We start from the raw sequence: 23,910 nt of genomic DNA on the forward strand, positions 1-23,910 counted from the left end.
AGAGGCCCCCGAACCAAGGCTGGGACTGCATAATTATAAGCTAATATAATAGGCCTATATTCTTGACCAACTACACCAACTTGGTAAATCAAATAATAACAATGAAATGAATGATGAATGAATGAATGAATGAATGAATGAAATAAAACAAATTTTTAAACATAAAACAATAAGCCTAATGATGTACGGGCTAAGTCTAGCCTACTAGCAAAATATTTAGGGCGTACGTTTTCTATCGTATCTACCAGATTGCGTCATCATTACAGGACTTCTTACGGGTAACTACTTCTTACAGATAAATTTCATCTTTTCAAGTTCAGAATGAAACTTGAAAAACAAAATAAAAACAAACAAAAAATTCACTAAATTATGTTCATATAAAAACCTATAATTTATACCACTATATCAGCACTTTTTTTGGCGAAATTTATCGAGTAGGCCTACTGATTCTAGGATGGGGACGGTGGTGGTCTGTCGGCCCGCAGTTTCGCAATGCAATGGTGCAAGCTTTACCTACCTTGGAAGAGATCAATACGATAAAATACGGTAGTTATCGCGATTGGCGCCTCAATCAGCAATCACCTCGCCCATCCAGTTTATCATGTGTGCGTGTCTTTGCTAGCTGTACGCCGCAGTACGCGTTTCGAGAACGCGATATATTGCGGGAAAACAATGATTTATTTGCTTTTGCATTTTGACGAATTTTTAATGAAAAAGGGTCTTTAAAATAGCTTTTCTTATGGTTCAAATTTTAAGATTTCTTTAAAATCTATTAATGACAGGATAAAATACGGTTTGAAGATGACATTAATGATGAAAACTCAATTTTGGCCATGTAACACTTCAGTGATCCTGTGTGCATCCTTAAGTTGCTGCATTTTCAATACAATAGTTGTAGTCCTTGCCCCTATAATATGCATATCTTACTTCTCACCAATGTGCTATAATTTTTGAGAAAAATGCAAAAATAGGCATAAAATTGGGCAGGGGTGTAGTACCCCCTATGGGGGAGAGAGCAAATTAAATCTTTGATCAGCCCGTAATCTGGGGGGGCTTTTACTACTACTATGCTGAAAAGTATACCCACGGTAAGAGTGATATACACCAGGCACAAAAAGAAACTCGTCAGTTATATTCATCCTTGCTGTTCAATAACTTGATAATTTTGGATTATTCTGAAATATACATTTTATTAATTGGTTTTTCTTTTTCATTTGACACCCTGTTCGTGAACATTGAGCAAGAATTGACCAAGATATGCGCCTCAAACTCTCAAACCCCAAAATGAAAAGTTGCAATTTTAACGATTCAATTGTGCCTGTACACTGTGCGCTTTATTGATTGGCCCGTGGTGCTTGTGTGCAATACAACGATGCGTTCCCATTGAAAATCATTGAAAATGCGACTTTTGTTTTTGGGGTTTGCGGGTTTGGAGACGCATATCTTGGTCAATTCTTGTTTGTTTTTCACGAACAGGGTGCCAAATGAGAAAGCAAAGTCCAATTAACAAAATGTATATTTCAGAATAATCCAAAATTATCAAGTTATTGAACAGCAAGGATGAATATAACTGACGAGTTTCTTTTTTGTGCCTGGTGTAGTTGACCTGTAGGGTCTATATTGTTCGTGTTAAAGAAAGTAGACAAAGTATAGGACTTCAACTAATAAATTGTGATGCTTCTGGCGAGTTGTCACAAGACAATTCTTAAAATAAAATATATTGATATTAATCCGAGTTGTTATGAGGCCCACCGATTACAAGCTGATCAAACTGTAACAACTAAAGAGAAACTCACTGACATTGAAATTGACTTTGATATTAAAGTACTGTTGAAATAGACAAGGAATAAAGACTGAACAAAAATGTCATTTTGTTATCAAAAGATTTTATTTACATAATTACATAGCATCTAAAACATACCAGCAATGCCAACTTTTATCCTGGTCTTATAAGAAAATGGTTGGCCTCAACACTTTCATAACTCTGATAAAAATATAATGGGATTCTACTGTCACCACAGTTTCAGCATAAAAAAGCTTTCAGCAAGTCAGAGGGGAGCATGATCGGATGACTCTGTGATGATTGCACTCAATTATTGAGACAAATAAAGCCAACTCACATGAGGAATGGTATGGGTTCCAGGCCTTGCCGTTTGAGGCGAGCGATCGCTCTCGCTCACCACCGCTCGCCCAAACTCAATTTCTAGTGAACGCATTTCCACTCGCCATAGACACTAAATATCGCTCACTGCCAATCACCCAAAATTAAATCCAATTTACAGCATTCAAGTTTCAGCATTTAGTCAATGTATTTGATTTATCATGATAATAGATTAGCCTTAATCCCTGAAAATCAGTGAAACACTATGGCCCACAAGAGCCTCATCCCAATGACATAGTCCAATAACCTCAATTACATAATCATAGTGCAAAATTTGAGCTCAAGTTGCAGAATATGAGTTTTTGTACCCAAATCTTCAAAGGTCATTCAATGAATGTACAAATGTATTGGGTTTAAGAACTGTTCCCCTGATAGATGAGCATACTGTGGATCCTAGTGAAAGAGGGTGTCAACAGTGCATAAGTGTTTCATATTGGTATGAATTATCTTTCAAACTAGAGAGTGATTCAACCACTACAGTATATACTACTAGAGAGTGATTCGACCACTCGCCTAGCATCATGGTAGCGAGTGATTGACCACTCGACCTCAAAAACTAGATGGCAAGGCCTGGGTTCTAAACTCCTCAACAAAAGTTTGGAAAGTTTTTTCGAGCATCTGTATCTCATATTATTTGTGACATATTCATATTGTGTTACATATCAATGGATAGCTACAATACTCCCCTTTACAATGACACCCCATTTGAAACAATAACATTTTTCACGGCTGAGTACACGCCTTGTGAATGTAATGGGGTCTCAAAAAGAATTTGCCAAATTGACCGTTATTCTGTGCAGCAAGCTGCAATCCCATATCTTCACAATCTGGGACCTAATACAATCCTCCAAGATGACACCGCTCGCCCCACATAGCCACAGTAGTCAACGACTACCTACAGAATATGGGAGTAGAGTCAAAATGGCCTGCCATCAGGCCAGACCCGGGGGCCAGAGAAGCCCATATGCAACCGCATTGAATGATCTGCGACGAATCCTTCTTGAAGAATGGAATGCCATCCCATAGTAACGTGTAACCAGGTCGGTGAGCAGCATGAGGAGAAGGTGGCTGCCTATGGTTTTTCCACCCGCTATTGAGGTTAGTGGCTAGCGTTGTTTGAGCACAGAATAATGGTCAATTTGGCAAATTCTGTTTGAGACCCCACTACATTCACAAGGCGTGTACTCAGCCGTGAAAAATTTTATTGTTTCAAATGGGGTATTATTGTAAAGGGGAGTATTGTAGCTATCCATTGATATGCAACACGATATGAATATGTCACAAATAATTGGAGATACAGATGCTTGAAAAAACTTTCCAAACTTTTGTTGAGGAGTTTATAAAGGAGATTCCAATGCTTGACATAAGGGGTGTCATTTCTGTAGTATGCTTTCTGAAGGTGAAACTTTGTCACATACAACCATCAATCAATATTTCATTGGTTCTTAGTAGACTGGATACTTTAGTGAAAAAAGCTGAATATGCTCAAAAAACCCTGAAAACAATGTGAAATTGGGGTAAAATAGCTCAAATTGAAAGAAAACATGTAAATTGAGCAACACAAAAACCTGATATCAGCTTTAAAGCTAAGAGGTTTCAGGTCTGAAAATAAAAAATGAATGTATTTTTATAATTTGGAGCCTTACTATACAGTTACGGCACAAAAAGTGGACATTTTCGTAATGTGGGGCAAGAGTTCTGACTGGAGAAGTATTTCCCCCCATGCCCCTCCCCCTCCCCAGTGGCGCTGCCACTGTACTGTTCCCAATAAAAACACAGTAACTGTAACATCAAAAACATTGCAGATAACTGTATTTTGCTCCCAAAGTAAAATGCCAGTATCTTCAAGTAAATGGCAAAGCAGGCTGCCTTTTTACTTGAATGGTAGGTGCAGGGCCTCGACAGTAAATTCAACTGGTACATGCCTACTTTTGCTATTCGATTTTCCAAGCGATTCCCGCTGTTGTTTTGGCTCCACTCCAACGCCCCTGGTACCAGAATGGAGGTTGCCATTGTACGCTGAAGAAGTGTCGATGTATGCTGAATAGGCGTCCTCGTGCATGTATCCTAATCGTGTGTATTGCGGTGATGAGAACAATGGCCATCTGCGTGACATGAGAAATCACTGGAGCCACAGACCACGCCCTGGTACGACCACGCCCTGGTAGGTAGGTATGCCATCAGTCTGCTCAGTAAAACAAAGTAACAGCTAATCATATTTAAGCAGCATTTTCACTTAGAAAGATTAGTACTTTATTACTTGCTACACCAGGGGGCGGTTTATCAATCAGTGTTCCTATTGTTCTTATTGATTACTCGCAGCACCAGGGGGAGCTTTATCAATCAGTGTTCCTTTTGTTCTTGCCTTCTTGGTCAATTCCTCTCGGACAGCCTGGAGGGGAAAAAAAGAAAGAAAAATTTAATAGAAATTCAAGATTTTTACAATTTGCAGATTCCATATCCTAATGAGAAAGACCCTGCCAAATTATGCACTGAGTTCCTCACAATGTTAGAGACTGTTCAATATTTACACCGGGAGGTAGGGTGGGAGTTTTAAGGAATCCAATTTTTTTGGGGGGGATTTCAGAAGGCAATAAGAAATTTTTACTTGAACCATGAGGGGAAATGTTAAGTTTTAAATAAAGATAAAGGGGAAAACAAGGGGGGAACCAACAATTTTGAGCTGACGTGAGGGGAAACGCAACATTTTTTAGTCAAAACTGGCATAATATTGAACGATCCCTTGTGTTCTTAACTTGTGCAAAAAATATCTCCTACACATTTTTGACAAAATTTGTAAATAAGGTCATTAAAACTAATGAATATGCATAGAACTTGAAAAATACAACCCTCACAAAAGTACAAAATGTTTTCAGCTGCCTCATCCTTCAACCTAGTCTTTGTCAAAGACTGACTTGAGATAGTGTCGGACTCGCGATCAAGGGGGGGTGAGCGGCGAAGCCGCGAATTCGAGCCGCGAAGCGGCGAGTACGAGCCAAGTATGGGCAAGTCAGTGTGCCCACTATGGTTTCCGAGAGTGTGTGGTTCCCAGTAGTTTTTCTCCCTATGGTTAATATAGGTACACGGTCTGTAACACAGACTACCTTCAACCTGTATGACAATGATGGCCAACAGAATTCCTTTGACAAAGAATGGACTATACCAGTTAAAATCCATACACCCCATATGGAAGACATGACATTAACCTTCCACACAGGGAGTGTAAATTTCAAATGGGGTTACCTGAATGGGTGGTTCCATTTGAAATCTACACCCCCTGTGTGGCAGATTAAGGTCTTCCATACCAGGTGTATGGATTTCAACTGGAATAGCCCAATACACACTTGCCATCAACATTTGCCGACACTGTTGACGACTATCAGAATATCACATGAACAGCCAATAAACCATGGCTGTTTGATATATAGAATTGGCTTCATTATTAACTAAATGCAAACTATAGATGGCGCTATTTATCCTAAATCATATTTCTTTATTTGCAAGGGTTAGGTGATTAATACCGCCATTAAAACAGCTGGAATAGGTGAAACAAGCAACAAGGAAATTTTATATACATATTTTATCAAACAATAAATGGAATTATTTGTATTAAAAGCTTGAAAGGGAAATTTCCAGTAACTAAATAGCGCCACCAATTTTGGCATTAATAGATACATTTTATATCCGAAAAAGCTTTACAAAATACTATGAAAGTGAATAATTTTGTAAAAGAGGGGAAATGAAAGTTGAGAACGACTCAAAAGCATCTGTATACATTAGCATGATATCGCTTTTAGCTGTTTAAGCCTAAAATTTGGTTATACATGTTTTGTTTGAAAATCTAATAAATGATCCCATCAAACAACCGTGAAACGGCACTATGTAATTATTCACTGGGCACTTTTGTAACAGGAAATCTGCTTTATTTTTAGTCTATTTAACCCCCTGAGCACTACCTGCCGATCTAACATTGCCTCTGATTGGTCGATTACATGATATCATCATTTGATTCACCAATCAGAATGGAGCTTTGCAAATAATTCACCCAAATTTGTTTGCGTGGTGAAATTATTCTAACAATGTTGCTGATTGGTTCAATTGATAATGAGAACCTCTTTTTGACCAATTGGCAGGTAGTTCTCATGGGAACTCATATCTTCATTTGAATCACCAATCAGAATGGAGCTTTGCAAATAATTCACCCAAATTTTTTTGTGTGGTGAAATTATTTAACAATATTCCTGATTGGTCCAATTGATAATGAGAACCTCTTTTTGACCAATCAGCAGGTAGTTCTCATGGGGTTAAGGTACTTACATCTTCTGCTTTGCGTTTATTCAATCCTTTACTCTGCAGCTGCTTTTCAATTACCCTTGCATTGCTAGCATAGGAATCTGCAATTTCTCTCTGTATTATGAAAAAAATAACAAAAACGACACAAACATATGAAAGAATTCCATCAAAAACTACTGAAAACAATTAATTCCTGAAGTATAAAAAAACTCAACATCAACACCAGCATTTTGTAATTCCAGAGAAGATGAGAAAAGAGGAGATCGCTCGAACATATAATCCGATTACCCACAGTTAACCTCCATTCACTTTTCTTTGTTTGGGGTACTTAAAACACCACTTGAAACTTCCTTTGTGGTAATCTGTTCATCCGACACACGCTCGACTGATTCGGTAGTTCTCTCAGTGGAGAAAATATTCCACACACGGAAGTACATCATTAAATTCCCAATTTCGCAGTCAAATCATGCTTTTTTTCTTTAAAGAAAAATAATACTAAGGTGACCATTATTTTTAAACAGTGCTGTAGTCAAGACCTCTATGTCCGAGACCGAGACCGAGACCAAGACCTGCCTGTCCGAGATCGAGACCGAGACCAAACCTTCCGAGACCGAGACCACCCCTTCCGAGACCGAGACCTCTAAGTTCCGAGACCAAGACCGAGACCGAGACCTTGGTTTAATCCCGGGGGATACTCAAGTTTGGTTTGGGTAGGGGTGTGCAGCTGGGAATTTGAAAGGAGACCCATCAATGTACCAATTTTTCAAGAAAATGGACCCAAATTTAACAAAATGTGTCTTAATTTTTGCAACTTTTCCTCCAAATTTTGTGAAAATTTCAAAAATGTTGGCTATAGTGGAGGCAAAATTGAGCTATTTTCATGAAAATTTGAAAAAAGGGCCCATCCAAATACCCAATAAAGGAGGTACCGAAGGCTGAAATTGCTACCCATGTTTGCAGCACGCCCCCATATGGCCATTTGTACTGAGTACCCCACCCCAGCTTAATCAGAGTGGCGGCGGAAGTACTAGCATTTTTGATTATGAAATAAAATTTAAAGCTCACATCCGAACATGCTCACTTTTGAGTCATTTATAACTCCACATATTGTTAAATCCCTAACCTCATACATGTCAGTATCATAAAAATGATTTCTGCATCTTTATTCTTAACAATTTCTTCAACATTCATTGAAATTTAGGGTAAGGAAAAAGTAATGATCAACAACAGAAAGTCAAATCTTTTTCTTCAGGTCTCGACAGGTCTTGAACTAAAAAACGTCCGAGACCGAGACTTTTGAGGTCCGAGACTGAGACTTTTGAGGTCCGAGACCGAGACCTTGACATCCGAGACCCGAGACCTGCAAAACCAGGTCTCGAGATGGTCTTGAGACCGAGACCTGGTCTCGAGACCTACAACACTGTTTTTAAACGAGTGAAAAAGCATCATAAATATCGCAACTCCCATTAAAAAAAATCGAAAGTTTTGTTAAGTTATGGAAAGTCAAGCATAATTAATTTTCCAGTAAAATTAATATAAGGTCAAAGGAAAAGAAATTTAAATGATATGTATTTGAATATTTGCGGCAGTTTACGGAAACTTAAAACTAGTGTAATCAGTAATTCAAACTCGTGTCAGTTTCTCCATATACTCCCGTTTTATGTCCAAACGTGTCCAAAAATGCTATTTGGATCCAAAATGAGGGTCTTTTTTCACAGGGATCTCGGGTCAACCTTAGCAGCCGGTCATGCCAAACAATACAGAAATTATATTTCGCGGTCAACTGACATAACAAATTGATATCCGGGCATGCGCCGTTTAGAGCTAGACAGTCGTGACTCGCAAAGCCACTTATCGTATTAGTTGATCAATCGGATTAGATCATTATTTCCATCAATAGGCGGATGCACACATTATTTATTTGATGTAGGCAGCAGCGACCTCCTCTTTATCATCTTCTCTGGTAATTCTGATTCAAATCGGTTTTCCTAATCCAGGCACAATTTGGTGCTTGGATGCAAGGTTGTAAATGCTTTGTTATTACAATGTAAGTTTACTGAACTTCTTGTATTCAACTGACACAAGCGGTAACTCTTAATTCTAACCCTAATCTCAAAACCAGTGGTGGCACCGGGAATTTTGGAGTAAAATCCCACCGGCCCTCTGGCACTGGCACTGCCACTGCTTTAAAACCTGTGGGCCTGGTCCTTTTTTCTTGCCAACTTACATAAAAAGATAATTTCCAATTAGGTGAAGTCTAGCCACCATTGATTGATTCATATATTAATCGATCAATAAATCAAGCGATTGAATGATTTTGAAACATACCTCCTCTATTTCGTCTTCTTCCTCCTCAACGGTTGACACGGTAACAGACGCATACTTGCCCATCTCTTTGGTTTTCTTGGTCAACATAACCTGAGAAAAGAAAAAGAAAATTATGGAAAAATTATTCAATAAATAAAAACACTTATGTTGTAAATTCACTTCTAGGTCTTGGACTGGTCTTCAGTCCCCAAGGCTCACATATTGCAGATACATAACGGTGGTGGACTTACTGGACTTTTTGATATGAGACCTGTTTATCAGGGATAATCTGTGTAGCTCGGTGGTTAGAGCATCAGACCCACTATCCAAAGGTCACAGGTAGGTATGTCCATAGTTTTTTCCACTGGCTTACCTGCCAACACATGTTATGTTTCCATGTTTAAATGTGCTAGTTAGTGTATGATGCATGGATCGGAACTTTCCCCTGTAAGGGACCGTTCACAAACACTTGTAGGGGGAGGGGGGCCTGATGCAAAATAATTTAATCGCAAAAACCACTTTATAGACCTCAAAAATTTCAGGGCCCCCCCTTTTTGACATGAAAATTATGGGTCAACCCCATAGAAAAGCATATAAACTCATTTTTTTTTTCAGGGCCCCCTTAGGAGGGTCAAAATTTTCAGCCCCCCTTTTTGCATCAGCCCCCCCCCCGTACAAGTGTTTGTGAACGGTCCCTAAGTTACATGGCTTTTAATTTGTTCTGTATGGCATACTTTTCAAAAGCTGCTTTCCTGGAAAAGAACTGCAAGGAATCAGGACAATGGGTTATTCAAGTTAAAATCCATACACCCCAAGACATGACATTAATCTCCCACACAAGGGGTGTGAATTAATTTCAAATGGACTCATCCATTCAGGTAACCCCATAGGGGTATAGACCGTATCGAATAAACTCAAGCGGAACGGTATAACAATTGAAATGGCAGCCACATTGGTTCTAAGTTTTAAGTGACGGAGGGACATGTGTCTAGTTCGATTCCAAAACCATTCATCTCTATCACATGTTTTATTTTAGTATTGTGCGAATTGCCCTGTGGTACCTTATGGTGGACAGAATTTTATTTAAATGAGGACAAGTGACGTGGTATTCGATAGGGTCTATACGGATTTCAACTAGTTAATTTAATTTGAAAAAGGGCGTATCGCGCACCCTTAGAAATCAACTTCTAATCGATGTCTGCAGATCAGAAAAAAAGCATAGAAAACAATAAGCTATGTTAACAAATTCAAAAAAATTAAGGAATACTTTGTTGTGGTTTTTGACAAAATCTGAGCAATTTTGAAATTTGACCCTGTTGACCTCTAGGGACACTTATTGAATTTGTTAACATTTATTTTTTTTTGTTTTCTACACATTTTTTCTGATCTGCAGATGTCGATTAGAAGTTGATTTCCGAGGGTGCACGATAGACCCTTCTTCCAACTCAACTAATTTGGTATCTTACCTTTTTACGAAGTGGTTGTTTAATCACTAAAGGTTCCTTTACGGGACCTTTTCCTGGCTCAAATACTGCACCATTTACTATGAACACAACATTGTTGTCTTTTTCTGAATGCTGGTAGAATAGTAATAAACCACACCTAAAAAATAAAAGATTTAAAACCATTTAATAGCAAAATGACTTTTTGTGTTTGTCATCTTTTTTGTTTTCATGGAAAACACCCAGTTTGACTTACATTGTAATGGTTATAAAAAGTACCCCTTGTAGTGACTTACTTTTCAGATCCCAGAATGCTTATAACTATAAGGTTGAACACAGCTATTGTGAATTAATATTGTAGTGTCTTAGACCTGGCCCTCTTCACAGCAGAGAGACTGCTTCAATTGATGAAGATTAAATATGAGATTGACATAAAGTGAACGCACATCTCTTCATTCGATTTTCATTATCTTAATTATATAGATGAAGCGAAAGAGCTTCAATCGATAAAACGATTGTTTAATTGAATAAAGTGATTTTGTAATGTGAACACACGCATCTTCATTTGATCATTCGAAGTGTAACACAAATATCTTCATCACATGAAAGCATTTTCTTGTGTGGGCTCTGCCTTAGCTAGAAATTGAGGTGTTGTGTTCTTATCATTTTAATTGGGCTATTCTATTTTAAATCCACACTACCCCTGTGGAAAATTTTGGAAATATCTTCCACAGGGGGAGTATGAATTTCAAATGGAATTTTAACTGGGCCATATGGAAGAACAGGGGAATACTTAAATTTTCCCCTGAATATGGACCCAGTATAAAGAAGAAATAATTTTCCCCTGAATATGGACCCAGTATAAAGAAGAAATAAACAAACAAACAAATGGAACAAGCACATTAGGCAGCTCCATTTGAATTTCATACACCCTCTGAGAAAGATTCAATCTGAATCTTCCCCGGAGGGAGAGTGAATTTCAAATAGAGCTGCAAATGTATAACATTCCATTTGAAATTCATACTCCCCCTGTGGAAGATATTTCCAAAATTTTCCACAGGGGTAGTGTGGATTTTAAATGGAATAGCTCATTATAAATTTGACCATCCAAGTTTAACATTACATACAAACAATGAGTGACCAAGCTTCCATGTAGGCTACACAGAACTAAGGGTTTCACGTTTAACCAGGAGTAAAATCCCCGTCCAAATGATTTGTAGACAGGCTAAATTGGAATTTCATCCACTCAATAAATATTGATAAAACATACAGGTATGCAGCACACAGCACACCCCTGCCAAATTCAAGTTGAGTGCCCCTCCCCCCATCAGAATGGAATTTATGGACTATCTATATACAAAAGGCTTTCATACTTACTTCTTACATTTCTTTCTGTACTGTTTTTCAATTCCTTCAGGTCTGTTGAGATAAAGAAATGCATTTATTCTGCTGCTAAAAATTAATTCAAAACATTTAAGTACTTTTAACCTTTATTTTTACGATGTGTGAGAGAATTTACACTCTTTCAGCCATGTCACAAGACTAAAAAGGTAAACACTTTTGTCTGGTAATCTGACAGTCTGCTGAAAAACATGTTATGGTTAGATTTGTATATAGGCTGTTGTAAATGGTAAGCTAAATCTTAATAGTTTTCCCCAGACCTGGCGGACATACCATGGTCTCCAGTTTACCTCGGGGACCAATAGATTCCACCAGATCCCTCATGAGCAATAAATATTTGTATACACCAATCCGAGAAGCGTTTACTGTATTTGGCCCTCTATTGACGGCAACACAGATGTACCAGCGCGGGAGATTTAATTCGTAATTCAATACTCATGATTGTGTATTGAATATCACTGTTGTGTACAATTCCCGGGTACAATTCTGTATAGCACACAATAAATAATGGATGGAACCCCCGACCTCGGGACACCGCAGTTTTACATCGGGGACACCGCAGTAATGGCGAAGTCGGATAGGTGTATACTATGTTGTATGTGATATATTCATTGCGCATGCATACATCCCCATGTGATGTGATGATGCAATCACCCCGAGTGATACCAACGGCTTAATGGCCGGGCCGAAGAAAAACCTGTAGGTAGCAGTCGCCGACCTACTGTTTGGAACATGAGGGGTCTCAAGTTCAAATCTCAACAAAAAACAAGCATTTTTCTCTCCTTACTCTGCAAAAGAGGGGGTAAAATTTGTGAAATTGTCCTTGACCTTGAAAATATGGGTCATTTTAAATTTCTAGAACAATCATGTGTTACGCCTTGTTTGTGACAGTGACTGCACCGGGCTTAGGGCATTTAGGTCCGATTTCTCGAAGCTTGGCTAGTGGTCAGGAATGTGGATCCATTTTATTTATTTATCCTTCTAGGTAATGTATGATGTGAAATTGTAAGCACTGGTATAAAGGACTTTTGGGCTTACACCTGATGGCTTAGGAAGCCTGACCACTAGCCATGCTTCGGGAAACCAGCCCTTATGGTTTTAATGCTTCTACATGTACTTCAACTGTTGGTAAATATATAGCATACCTTCTAAGATAGATTATTTCTCCCTTCTCACATGTCAACTTGTGTACATGTTTACTGGAGTCAATCACCCTGGCTTTGTCTCGTTTTCTAAGTGGTAACTTGTCCAAGGCACAGTCTGCAGTGAGAGAAGTGTATGCAAATAAATACAATGGGTTAAAATGGGGGTATGATCCCTTGTTTATAATATAAGACTGTCTTTCAATGATTAATTTTCCAGATATGGGCATTCAAACAGCATCCTTGCCTATATTCTGGTGGCTTTGTTTCAGTTTTGCTGTTTTATTTTGCCTTTCAAATATTTTGTGTTCCATCTTGGCGCCGTGGTCTTTATGAAATGGCGCCCTATAAATGCCTTGTATGTAATGTATGTAATGTAATGTTTTACACCTCAAAATCTACATTCTTTTTGTTTGACACTTTTTTTTTTTAAAGGAAGAGGCAGCTAGTGCAAGGGTGAAAATAAGCAGGAATGGGCCTTGTTTCAGCTCATCAGATTACTGCGTCTGTTATGATTGTCAGGTGATGGAATCAGCTAAGCAGAACCCCACTTCCGTGTTTATGCTGTATTGCTGTGTGCACTGCACGCTCTCAAAATGTAAACAAGTGCTGTTCTTCTTTGACAGAAACTGTAGTAGTGAACACCCCTTATTAATATGTTTGCCTGGTTCCTTTAATTAACAAATTAAGTGTACTCACAATGTTCTTGTCATGTTACATCTATATAGTTATTACGGCTATGCATTTTAAGTTTAATAATGCGTATGACGCGTATCATTGACTTAACAACAGCAGATCACATCAGCAGCCAATCAGAGACAAGTGCATTTATTTAACACAATGGCTACGCGATGGATGTAGTAAAGTATGCTCATTACTCACTCACATACTATTAAGGAAAAACCTTGCTGCACCTATTTGCAAAGACCTTTTTCACTGTCCGAATTGATGCAGTTTATGGTTTTTAACATGAAGTTGTGTTCTGATTGGGTAATTGAATCACATCATCATCACATGCAGATTGTTCTGTGAATGAGGTGCTGAAGTATTGATGACGTGATTCAATTACCCAATCAGAACACAACTTGTTCTTTAAATGAAAGTTTTAACATGATCGTTCGGCCAGTGTGAAAAGACTCCTCTAGACTATCTGCCCTATTTCATGATTTTGCGCAGTTACAGATAATGATGGCGTGACTAAGTTGAGTGTGAACATGAAGTTGAGTTCTGATTGATGAATCACGTCATCATGATCATCACGGGCAGTGCGAAAGGTCTTTGCAAAATAGTGTACTGTAAATTGGCAGGTATGCCAGGTGAATTTAAAAGAAAGCCAAAACTAGATGCAGATTGTTCTGTGAATGAGGTGCTGAAGTGATGATGACGTGATTCAATTACCCAATCAGAACACAACATTTTATGGAATTCGGTGAACTTTTATGGCATAAAGCAACACTTTTATAGTAAGTACACTGCTTGGGGACTTTCTTAAAAAGCAAGGTAGTTGGTTAAGGCCCTTCGCACTTGATTATTAGTTTCCTGTTTACCGCCCGCGTCCAAAATTGAAAATCTCAAAATAATTAATTATTTTATTTTTATTTCTAATTTTCTCCTTTAAAATAACTTTCAACTACTTCTACTTGCCATTTTCTGACTTATAATATCAACAATAATGATGAATGAACAAAGAGTAGGCCTACAACTCCACCTTCACTTATTTATAAAATCAAATATTGTTGTAAAATAATTAAATGCCCGCTCTAGTCAAAACAAGTCAATAGTTGCTTGTAATAGTTCAAACTAAATAAAGAAATTAAAAGATAATTAATAATTAATAATTAAAAGTCACCTCGTCCCTTTTTCAAAATCTTTAACAGGAAACTAATAATCAAGTGCGATGGGCCTAATAGCGAGAATCGTGGTGTGAAAACGAGATCGTGTTTTTTGCCGGGCCTTAACTATTTATTAGTAACGCATCATTATAACCAAAATCACAAAATCTGATACCGGTACTGATATATTGAAACGGTACATTCAATACTTGACAGATTAGAGAACCCCTTATTTTAGGATTTGAGCGCATATTTTTAACACTTTCAGGGGATTCAGGGGTTCTGAGAACCCCTGATTTTAAAACCTAGTGCAACCCCTGCTACTCATAGCACTTTCCGTGGCACAGTTACATCTTTTCAAAGATTGACTTTCATCAAAAAGATTCTGCTAGCAAAATTCCCCAAAACAGCATTACGGGGGTGTTTCTAGATCTTAGTCTCATGATGATAGCAGCTTTTTTTAAATGGAACTGCTATCAAAATACCTCTAAAATTCTAGTTCACCACGTAAACTTGTATGGCTCAAAATTCGGACCGCTCGCGATTAAGTTTACTGCTTTCTGTGTTTTGAAATTTGTTGACGTTTTAACGATCCCCGATTCCCGGTCGATTATTTTAGCTGTGTCACGTCACATGCATGACGCGCTGGTGGGTACCAACCAAACTTCAGAAAAAAAAACCTCGATCGCCGATAACGATGTGATATGGGACTTACATAGGATTACACAGAGATATTTCTTGCCAAAATTTGACCATTTCTAGGCAAGTTGGCCCTACTTTGTCTGCGTTATGTGAAAAGGACAGTCTTAAGTAAGTATAAGTGCAACGCTTTTGATGTTTTGATGTTTCGGGAGACTGGGAGGGATCATAATAAAAAAATGATGGAGCCTATTCTTGACTGTGTAATATTCCTTCACCACATTGCCGTACGGTAACAGTCTTATACGATGGACAGATAGTATCAGTTTGTGAATAAGGACATCGTATAAGTTCCTTGTACCGGTACTACTAAAATTCCATGTGTGAGTGTCTCATCACCATGCATAAAAAATCATATATTTGGGTCAAGTGAAGTATAGAAAACATATTTATGTAGGTTTCCTTGACCGACCTGTTCTTGAAAAAATTGAAATTTCTATGTATGTATTGTGTTTGGTCCCTGCCATGGTCTAGGTAGTCTAGATTATTGGTTTTCCCTATAGCCGTGTACTCGCTGCGGAGTCCCTAGCGTCCTAGTGAGTAGATTTTCTTGCAATATTTGGCCTATTTACCTTCAAATTTGATCCTTACATGTACTTTGATTCCAGAACAATAATGAAAAATTGCATGTGTGGGTGCTGGACATGTCCAGTGATAGCTCTGATAATTTACTCCTTTTGTAGCCTTCAAACTTCATATATTTGTGCTGCTTCATCACCCAAGTGAAGAAATAACATCTATTATCCTGGGTTGTGATGTGTATTTGCCCATTTTTGTGTCATCCGACTATTCTGGAGTTAGAAGTTTTCAACTGATTTTTCCTGTGTGACCAGCCTGCAGAATTCATCTACCCTGCATTTAAGCTTACCATCAGCCTGTGGAATTCTACAGCTTTGCTTGTGGTGGGAAATCTGTTGATGGTCTACTGTCTCTGGATCTTATCCAAGGCCTTCCTCAAGTAACAGTAACTGCTTCTTACCTATAGCCTTATTCCTCTGTCATCATCTGAGGTGAGAGTGTTCCTTGTTTTAAGCTTACCAACTGTGCTGTCATCATAGTCTCTGTATGGGGTCGACGCCCATCGGTTTGTGAGAGACAATGGCACCATCCAATACATCCATTATCCATGTGGCATTTCTCATTACTAGTGCCACCCTGCTTCACCTATGTACTGTTAACAACAACCCCGGCTTTGCCAAGAATCTTTCTGCATGTTCATGTGGAATTTACAAGTATAACATTATCCAAGATCCAGCTATACGTAATGACAATCTATGTGATGGAGTTCACGTAAACATTCTAAACATGAAGTATAAACCTCTGGTGAATGAAAAACATTCCAGAAATCAATCCCTTCTATACCTGAGTCTTCTTCTAATTGCAAACTCATCTGACATTGAACTGAATCCAGGCCCTAGATCTCCAAATATCCATGCCAAATCTGTCACCGTGTTGTTTCCTGGAAACAACGTGGAGTTGCATGTGATGATTGTGAGAAATGGTATCATGTGGAATGCATGCATATGGAAACAGGAGTTTTGAATGCCTTCAAAATGTGTCCTGGCATTGTGTCAACTGCGGCATGCCTAACTTCTCCTCGAGCCTGTTTGATACAACTACGATAATAGAAACCAGTAATTCTTTCTCTAGTTTGGACACAAGTAGCACCTGTAGCAGTGAGCGGAGTAGTATTAGCTCTGTTAACAGCCCTGGTTTACCTTTTGTCATCATCCTCTCCTACTGTTCACAGTAATAAGGGAAAGACCAAGCCCAAGCCATCCGCACCAATGAAAATTCTCAACATCAATTTTCAAAGTGTCAAAAATAAGAAAGAGGAACTTGGCAACTTAATTGACTCTGTAGACCCAAGTATCATCATTGGCACAGAGACCTGGCTTAACAGTAGCGCCTATAGTTCCGAGATATTTCCACCATCGTATGAAGTCATCCGTAAAGATCGTAAGGATGGATATGGAGGTGTTTTACTTGCCATCCAAAAGATTATGTCTTTGACCGTATAGAAACTGTTGAAGATGTTGAGTCAATTTTGTGAAACTCACCCTTGACAAAAACACTGCTCTCATTGTGGGTTCACTATATCGCCCACCAAACAACAATCTCGAGTACTTGGAAAAATGTGCTCCCAGATTGAAGAAATTGCCACCAAATTTCATGAATGCTGTTGTATGGATCAGTGGTGATCTGAATCTCCCGGACATCAACTGGACTACTCTGACAATTGACGGACATCAGTACCCCCTCAGTCTAAACCAGCGTTTCTTGGACCTGCACTCTGACATCGGCCTGGAACAAATGGTTTTATTTCCTACAAGGAGAGATAATACGCTTGACCTATTTTCTACCATCCCATCCCTTGTTAGCAGATGTACTGCGTTACCAGCACTGGGTGATCATGAGCTAGTGTTTGTGGAATCGAGCGTTACTCCTAAGAGAAGAAAGCCGGTGCCACACAAGATTTTTCTGTGGAAAAATGCTAATATTGACAATATGAAAGAAGAATGCCTTGTCTTTCAAAATCAGTTTACTACCAAGTACACTACCAGTAGTCCCATCCAGCCGATGTGGGCAGACATCAAAACATGTCTTCTCAACATCCTTGATAGAGGTGTACCTTCCAAAGTTGCCACTACAAGATACAATCAACCTTGGATCACAAAGCAGGTTAAAAGACTCACCCGGCAGAAGAAGCATAGCTTTAATAAAGCTCGGCACTCTAAGAAACCAAAAGATTTTGAGAGATACAAGGTTCTTAAGACTACATGCAGATCAGCTTGTAAGAAAGCATACAATGATTATGTGACTAATATCATCTCTCCAGAATCTTCCTCAAATCCCAAGCGCTTTTGGAGCTTTATTAACAAAAAAAATGTGACAATGCCGGAGTTTCCCCATTGAAAGCTTCCAACGGTATCAGCTACTCTGATAGTACAACCAAGGCAAATATTTTGAATGATCAGTTCTCGTCTGTATTTAACATGAATGAGGATGAAACCACCATAAAAGACAAAGGATCTAGTCCTCACTCAGTCATGGATCCAATCATCATCCATCCTGATGGTATCCATAAACTGCTCGCTGGTCTCCAAATCCATAAAGCGTGTGGACCAGACGAGATCCCTACTAGACTGTTGAAGGTGCTGGCAGACGAGCTTACTCCCGTCATCTCTTTGTTCTTCCAAGCTTCTCTCAACCAAGGGATCATCCCAGAAGATTGGAAGAAAGCCAATGTTGTGCCAGTTTTCAAAAAAGGTGACAGGAACAAAGCTGAAAACTACCGTCCCATATCGCTGACATCTGTCACATGTAAACTTCTAGAACATATCATCTGCAGCAGTATCATGCATCACCTCGATAAGCATAACATTCTCAACGATGCCCAGCATGGCTTTCGCAAAAGACGATCATGTGCGACACAGCTTATACAAACCATCCAAGATCTGGCAAAGAGCATCGAGAGTCGAGACCAAGTGGACGTCATCCTGCTCGATTTCTCGAAAGCATTTGATCGAGTTCCACATTTGAGACTTCTTCACAAACTTAAGTTTTATGGCATTGAGAACAGCACATATGCCTGGATTGCTGATTTCCTGAACCATCGCTCTCAGCAAGTGATTCTGGATGGAGCCACATCTAGATCATCTCCTGTCCACTCCGGGGTCCCACAAGGCAGCGTGCTTGGGCCATTGCTCTTTCTCCTCTTCATCAATGACTTGCCTGATGTTATATCACCTCAATCCACGGTCAAGTTATTTGCAGATGACTGCATCCTCTACCGCAAAATCCAGAAGGAGGAAGATGCAGCTGGTCTTCAGCATGATCTCGATCAACTGCAGAAGTGGGAGAAAGATTGGTTGATGGAGTTTCATCCCCAAAATGTCAAGTGCTCCACGTCACCAACAAAAAGAAGATCTACAAGATACCATATAACATTCATGGCCATACACTTGAAGAGGCAGACTCTGCTAAATACTTGGGCATCAATATCCACCAAAATCTCACCTGGAACCCCCACATTCAGAAAGTTGCTTCAAAAGCCAACTCTACCCGTGCATTCCTGCAAAGAAACATCAATCAGTGCCCTAGGGAGACCAAAGTCCTCTGCTACAAGACACTTCGGCGCCCTGTAATGGAATATGCCGGTGTTGTCTGGGATTCGCAGACTCCACTACTTACATCAGGAAACTGGAAATGGTACAACGAGATACGCTCGCCTGTCTTCCACGACTACAGAACTACCAGTAGTGTCTCAGCCATGCTTTACCAACTGCAATGGCCAACCCTACAGGAAAGGCGTGCCCAGGCTAAAGTGGAAATGATGTACCGCATTGCTTACGGACTTGTTGATATTCCACAGTCCTACCTTGTTCCAACTGTGATGCTACGTGGGCACTCAATGAAATATCATGTGCCATTTGCCAGGACAAATGTTTACCAACATTCATTCTTCCCAGATGGAATCAGGCTCTGGAATGCACTTCCCCAGCAGCTTGTTGACAGCACCTCCCTGGAATGCTTCAGAGGGCAGGTGCAGTCCGTCCAGCTCCGCTAGACGACTTCCAGTTTTTATCGCACCTTAGATGTAGTCAGCACTGTAAATTTCCTGCACCCACCATGCAAAAAGTACGAATATACGCTATGTGCGGACTGTACTATATTGGAAGAAGAAGAAGAATATCCAGCGTAGTAAAAAAAAAAAATTTTTTGGCGTTTATGATCGTCACGATGAAGCATTTTTCAGGACAAAAATGGTTGCTCAGTTCTTCGCCTCATTTGTGTTTGTAGTAGGCAGGTGGTAGGTTAGTCTCGGCACGGGCTCGCACACACTGTATGTGTCTATAGGAACGACGAGCGTTAGGACCGACGCAAATTGGCTGTGCAGAGATTGATGCTGATCAATGACGTATTTTCACGTAACTTAATCAACCAGTCCTTCAACTGCCTACGCACGGTCATCGGGTGGTGCTTGTTCCGCCATGTTTATTGTTTCGAGATCGGGGCCTTGGGATTTAGGCTATTTTATTGGAACCAAAACAACAGCGGGAATCGTGTGTTAAATCGACATAGAAAAGAAGAGGAGGGATCAGCGAAATTTACTGTCAGCCCTCTGGTCAAACCTTTGTGCGCACGCGCAGTGAAATTTGTCATTTTTCATTCGTGATCATTTTTGTTGGACGCGGGGAGAGAGGCGGCTTCTTAAATCATCTTTATTCGCCGAAATTCCAAATGATATTGTGTTTCAAGAATTTGGTAAGAATCCTAGTTAAGTTTCTGATTCTTACAATCCCTCATTTCAAATATATAGTTTTGGTTTCTCTATTGTTCAGAAACCAAAAATCAAGGGATTAAAATGTGGAGATGAACTGGTATGCAATCATAACACTTTTGTGCTGGGAGGACACAAGAGGGTATATATAATCAAAAGTATAATGGCCTAACCATACGTATATATAATAGCCTATTGTGCTAACATTTGAATTATCGATATCTATCAACGCCAAGCGACTTTTGATGCTCTCTGCCGTAGGCGTGCACACTTCCATGACACCATAAAATTGCACCCAAGTTCCGATAAGTTATGCATAGACATCGTTGAGACATAAAAGATGGATATATACGAGGCCTAGACCTACATGTAGAAATCATGTGCATATATTGAGGGGTGGGGGGGTGTTTTGTTTATTTGTCTGAAATATAAACGATACATGATGTTGTAGATGATTTGATTATGAATTAGATTATTACCCGGAAAGCACAACCCATACTTCTTACCTATGTTCCCTCCGCCACCTATATATATATCCTCCTCCCTCCCCCTCCCCACACTCGATATCGACTCTTCCCTATTATTCCACTCCACTCTTGAGCCCCCTTCTCCCCCTCCTTCCCTTCCCACTTCCAATGCTCTCTCCCCTCTGTTTTCTTTCTCCCTTACCCCCCCCTCCCCACACACACACACACACACACCCTCTTTCCCTGGCGATCTCTTCTATCTCTCTCTCTATTCTCCAATAAATAAATTGAATAAAAGTTAGTTTAAACCAGCTTTCTATGATATTGATCTTCCGTCATGCGACATGCACATAAATAGAATTGTGTATAATAGTGTTTATAACACTGAAGTCATAATCTGTCAAGTGCCTATTGTAATGTCTGTGGAAATATTTTGATGGTCTATATATTTTCACAGTGAAATCAGCTTAGGCTAATTAAGTAGTCTCAAGTCAATGCTTTCAAACTAAATCAATGCTTTCAAATGTAGACTTCTTTGTTCGACTTCTCTGCTCGTGAATATTGCACTGCGAAATTTAAACATTTCTTTTGTATACTTAGAGTAGGTAACTTCAAATCAAATAATTTTACTGATCCACACCACTTATAAGAAACTGAAACCAAAACCGAAACTGACTGTCACAAATGTTCGGTTTTAAACAAAAGGTAGAAACAATGAGTTCGATATCTTATGATTCAAGTGGTTAGGCAGGACAATAGGAAAACACGTGACCAAAACCAAAACCAAAACTAAAACTATATATTTGAAATGAGGCAATGTATATATGAGTACAGTTTTATATATGCATCGTCCAAATTTCAAAGAAATTTGTTAAAATGAAAGAGCGGCGCAAAGTCTTAAGCGTGTAAATCACATTCACACACAAAATGGGAAAAACAAGTCTCAGTGGACGAACGGCGTCCATGAGCATGATGAGACTCAGCGAGTCTAGGTCTAGGCGAATTTCGCTGACTAGCAAATGTGTAAAACTAAGGTTTGCCTGGCATACCTACAATATGTCGATCATGCATGTTCATTTCACAATCACATTTAATCAAAGATACTCATGAGTATCTTTGGTTTCATTTTCAAGTTTCAGTACACTGTCACTGACACTGCACTGTGAGTGACTGTACAGCATGGCCAGTCAGTCAAAGCTAGTACAAGGAACTTATACGATGTCCTCATTCACAAACTGGAGCGGTCCGAATTTTGAGCCATACAAGTTTACGTGGTGAACTAAGTCAAAGCTTAAGCTGCTTAATTACTTCTTCGGATCACTTACCAATAATAAGAACCATTTGTCCGCAAAGACAATAAAATGTCTGTAGCGGTCTGTCTTTGTCATACTCTTCCCTTTCACGATTGTCAGAAACGACAATACTTCTTGAAATTACTTTCGGCATTGTTTTTGTTTGCTAGTTTTGCACTGCCTTGGCTTCGGCCATTCATTTGTACACACAGCTGAAATGAGCATGTGAAAACGTCATCAAAACGTGTGCGCAAGATTTTCATTCAGGGTGATCCGAATCAAAAGTTATTTGTCGTAAGTTATTGTGCGCTAGGGACACCATTCACAAACACTTGTTAGGGGAGGGTTAATTGATACAAAAGGGGGGGCCCTTAAAATTTTTGACCCTGGACTCTGAAAAAAATTGACCACAAATTTTCCCGGGAAAATTGAGTTTATATGCTTTTCTATGGGGTTTCTGAAATTTTTGAGATCTGAAAAGGGGGGGGTAAAATTGGGGGGGCAAGCAATTTTGGCGAGCCGAAAGGGGAGGGGCAAGCAATTTTTGGCGAGCCGAGAGGGGGGGCAAGCGATTTTTGGCACACATTCATGGGGCCGCCTTTAAAATAAAACGCTCTAGGCATAAAAAAAAAAAAATATGCAAATTTTCCTGCTCGCTGCGCTCGCAACATGTACCGGTATAGGCCTATGGACCATTTAAGGTTTGAAAATTGGGATCACCAAAATTTGGCATGCACAGGGGGGAAGAATTTTTGGCGGGCCGAGGGGGGGGCAAGCGATTTTTGGCATGCCGTTTGGAAATTTTACCCCCCCGGGCTCATAATTATTGCACAGCCCCTAATTTCAATATGTTCACCTGATACCAAAATCTGCATATTGATGGGGGGTTAAGTGTGTGGGTGTGTGTGTGTGTGGGGGGGGGGGGTAACTCTCAATCAGGTTACCTTTAAATGAAATGTGGCATTAAAGGGGCACTGCCTGATTTTTTAAAGATATAATGTATTTTTTCATGGGACGTCTATACAGACAGCTTTAAATTAAAATATTTGACGCGTTCTTAGTCAATTTTGTGCAGATTCCAAAAACATTATATGTACAAACATAAATGTGGTAGAAACTCCTGAAATTAGACATTAAAGGAGGATTTCGTGATCCTAGTATCCTCTTTTTATGACATTTTCAGTAGATATCCACGAAAAAAGCTTATTTCCAAAATTTCAGTTGATTCCGATTTTGCGTTTGCGAGTTATGCATGATTATGTGTATTACACTGCTCCATAGACAATGTGTTAATTTCGTTCTGGTGCACCAGAACGAAATTCAAATTTGGCGATATTTTTGCTAAACGAATTAACCTGCAAGAAATATTTGGTACATAAGGGAGCGATCGTTATTTATGACAGAGGGGGGAATGGGAAAATTTAAAAGTGACCTGCACGATACCAGATGTATAACTATTTTTAAATGCTTAATCTGACACTGCTTCTTTGAATAATATGCTACATGGATTACATATGCATTTAGGCCTGATGGCTCTGCAAAAACAAAATGTTCCTTTGGTCTGCATGTTGGTCATTCGATGTGCTGCGC

At 39.3% G+C, this 23,910-nt stretch overlaps 1 protein-coding gene across 1 annotated transcript; it reads right to left on the bottom strand.

The window, feature by feature from the left end:
- Positions 1–1,866: 1,866 nt before the first annotated feature.
- On the bottom strand, positions 1,867–22,552 carry LOC140138822 (STING ER exit protein-like). The gene is made up of 7 exons (XM_072160592.1): positions 22,354–22,552; positions 12,750–12,864; positions 11,581–11,622; positions 10,228–10,363; positions 8,783–8,872; positions 6,479–6,568; positions 1,867–4,553 (listed from the first exon to the last, which is right to left on the bottom strand). The coding sequence occupies exons 1-7, from the start codon at positions 22,472–22,474 to the stop codon at positions 4,467–4,469; spliced, it is 681 nt and encodes a 226-aa protein (XP_072016693.1). The 5' UTR covers positions 22,475–22,552; the 3' UTR covers positions 1,867–4,466.
- Between the last annotated feature and the right edge of the window lie 1,358 nt (positions 22,553–23,910).

The sequence above is a fragment of the Amphiura filiformis genome, chromosome 18 (assembly GCF_039555335.1).
Source record: "Amphiura filiformis chromosome 18, Afil_fr2py, whole genome shotgun sequence".
In the NCBI taxonomy this organism is placed as follows: Eukaryota; Metazoa; Echinodermata; class Ophiuroidea; order Amphilepidida; family Amphiuridae; genus Amphiura; species Amphiura filiformis.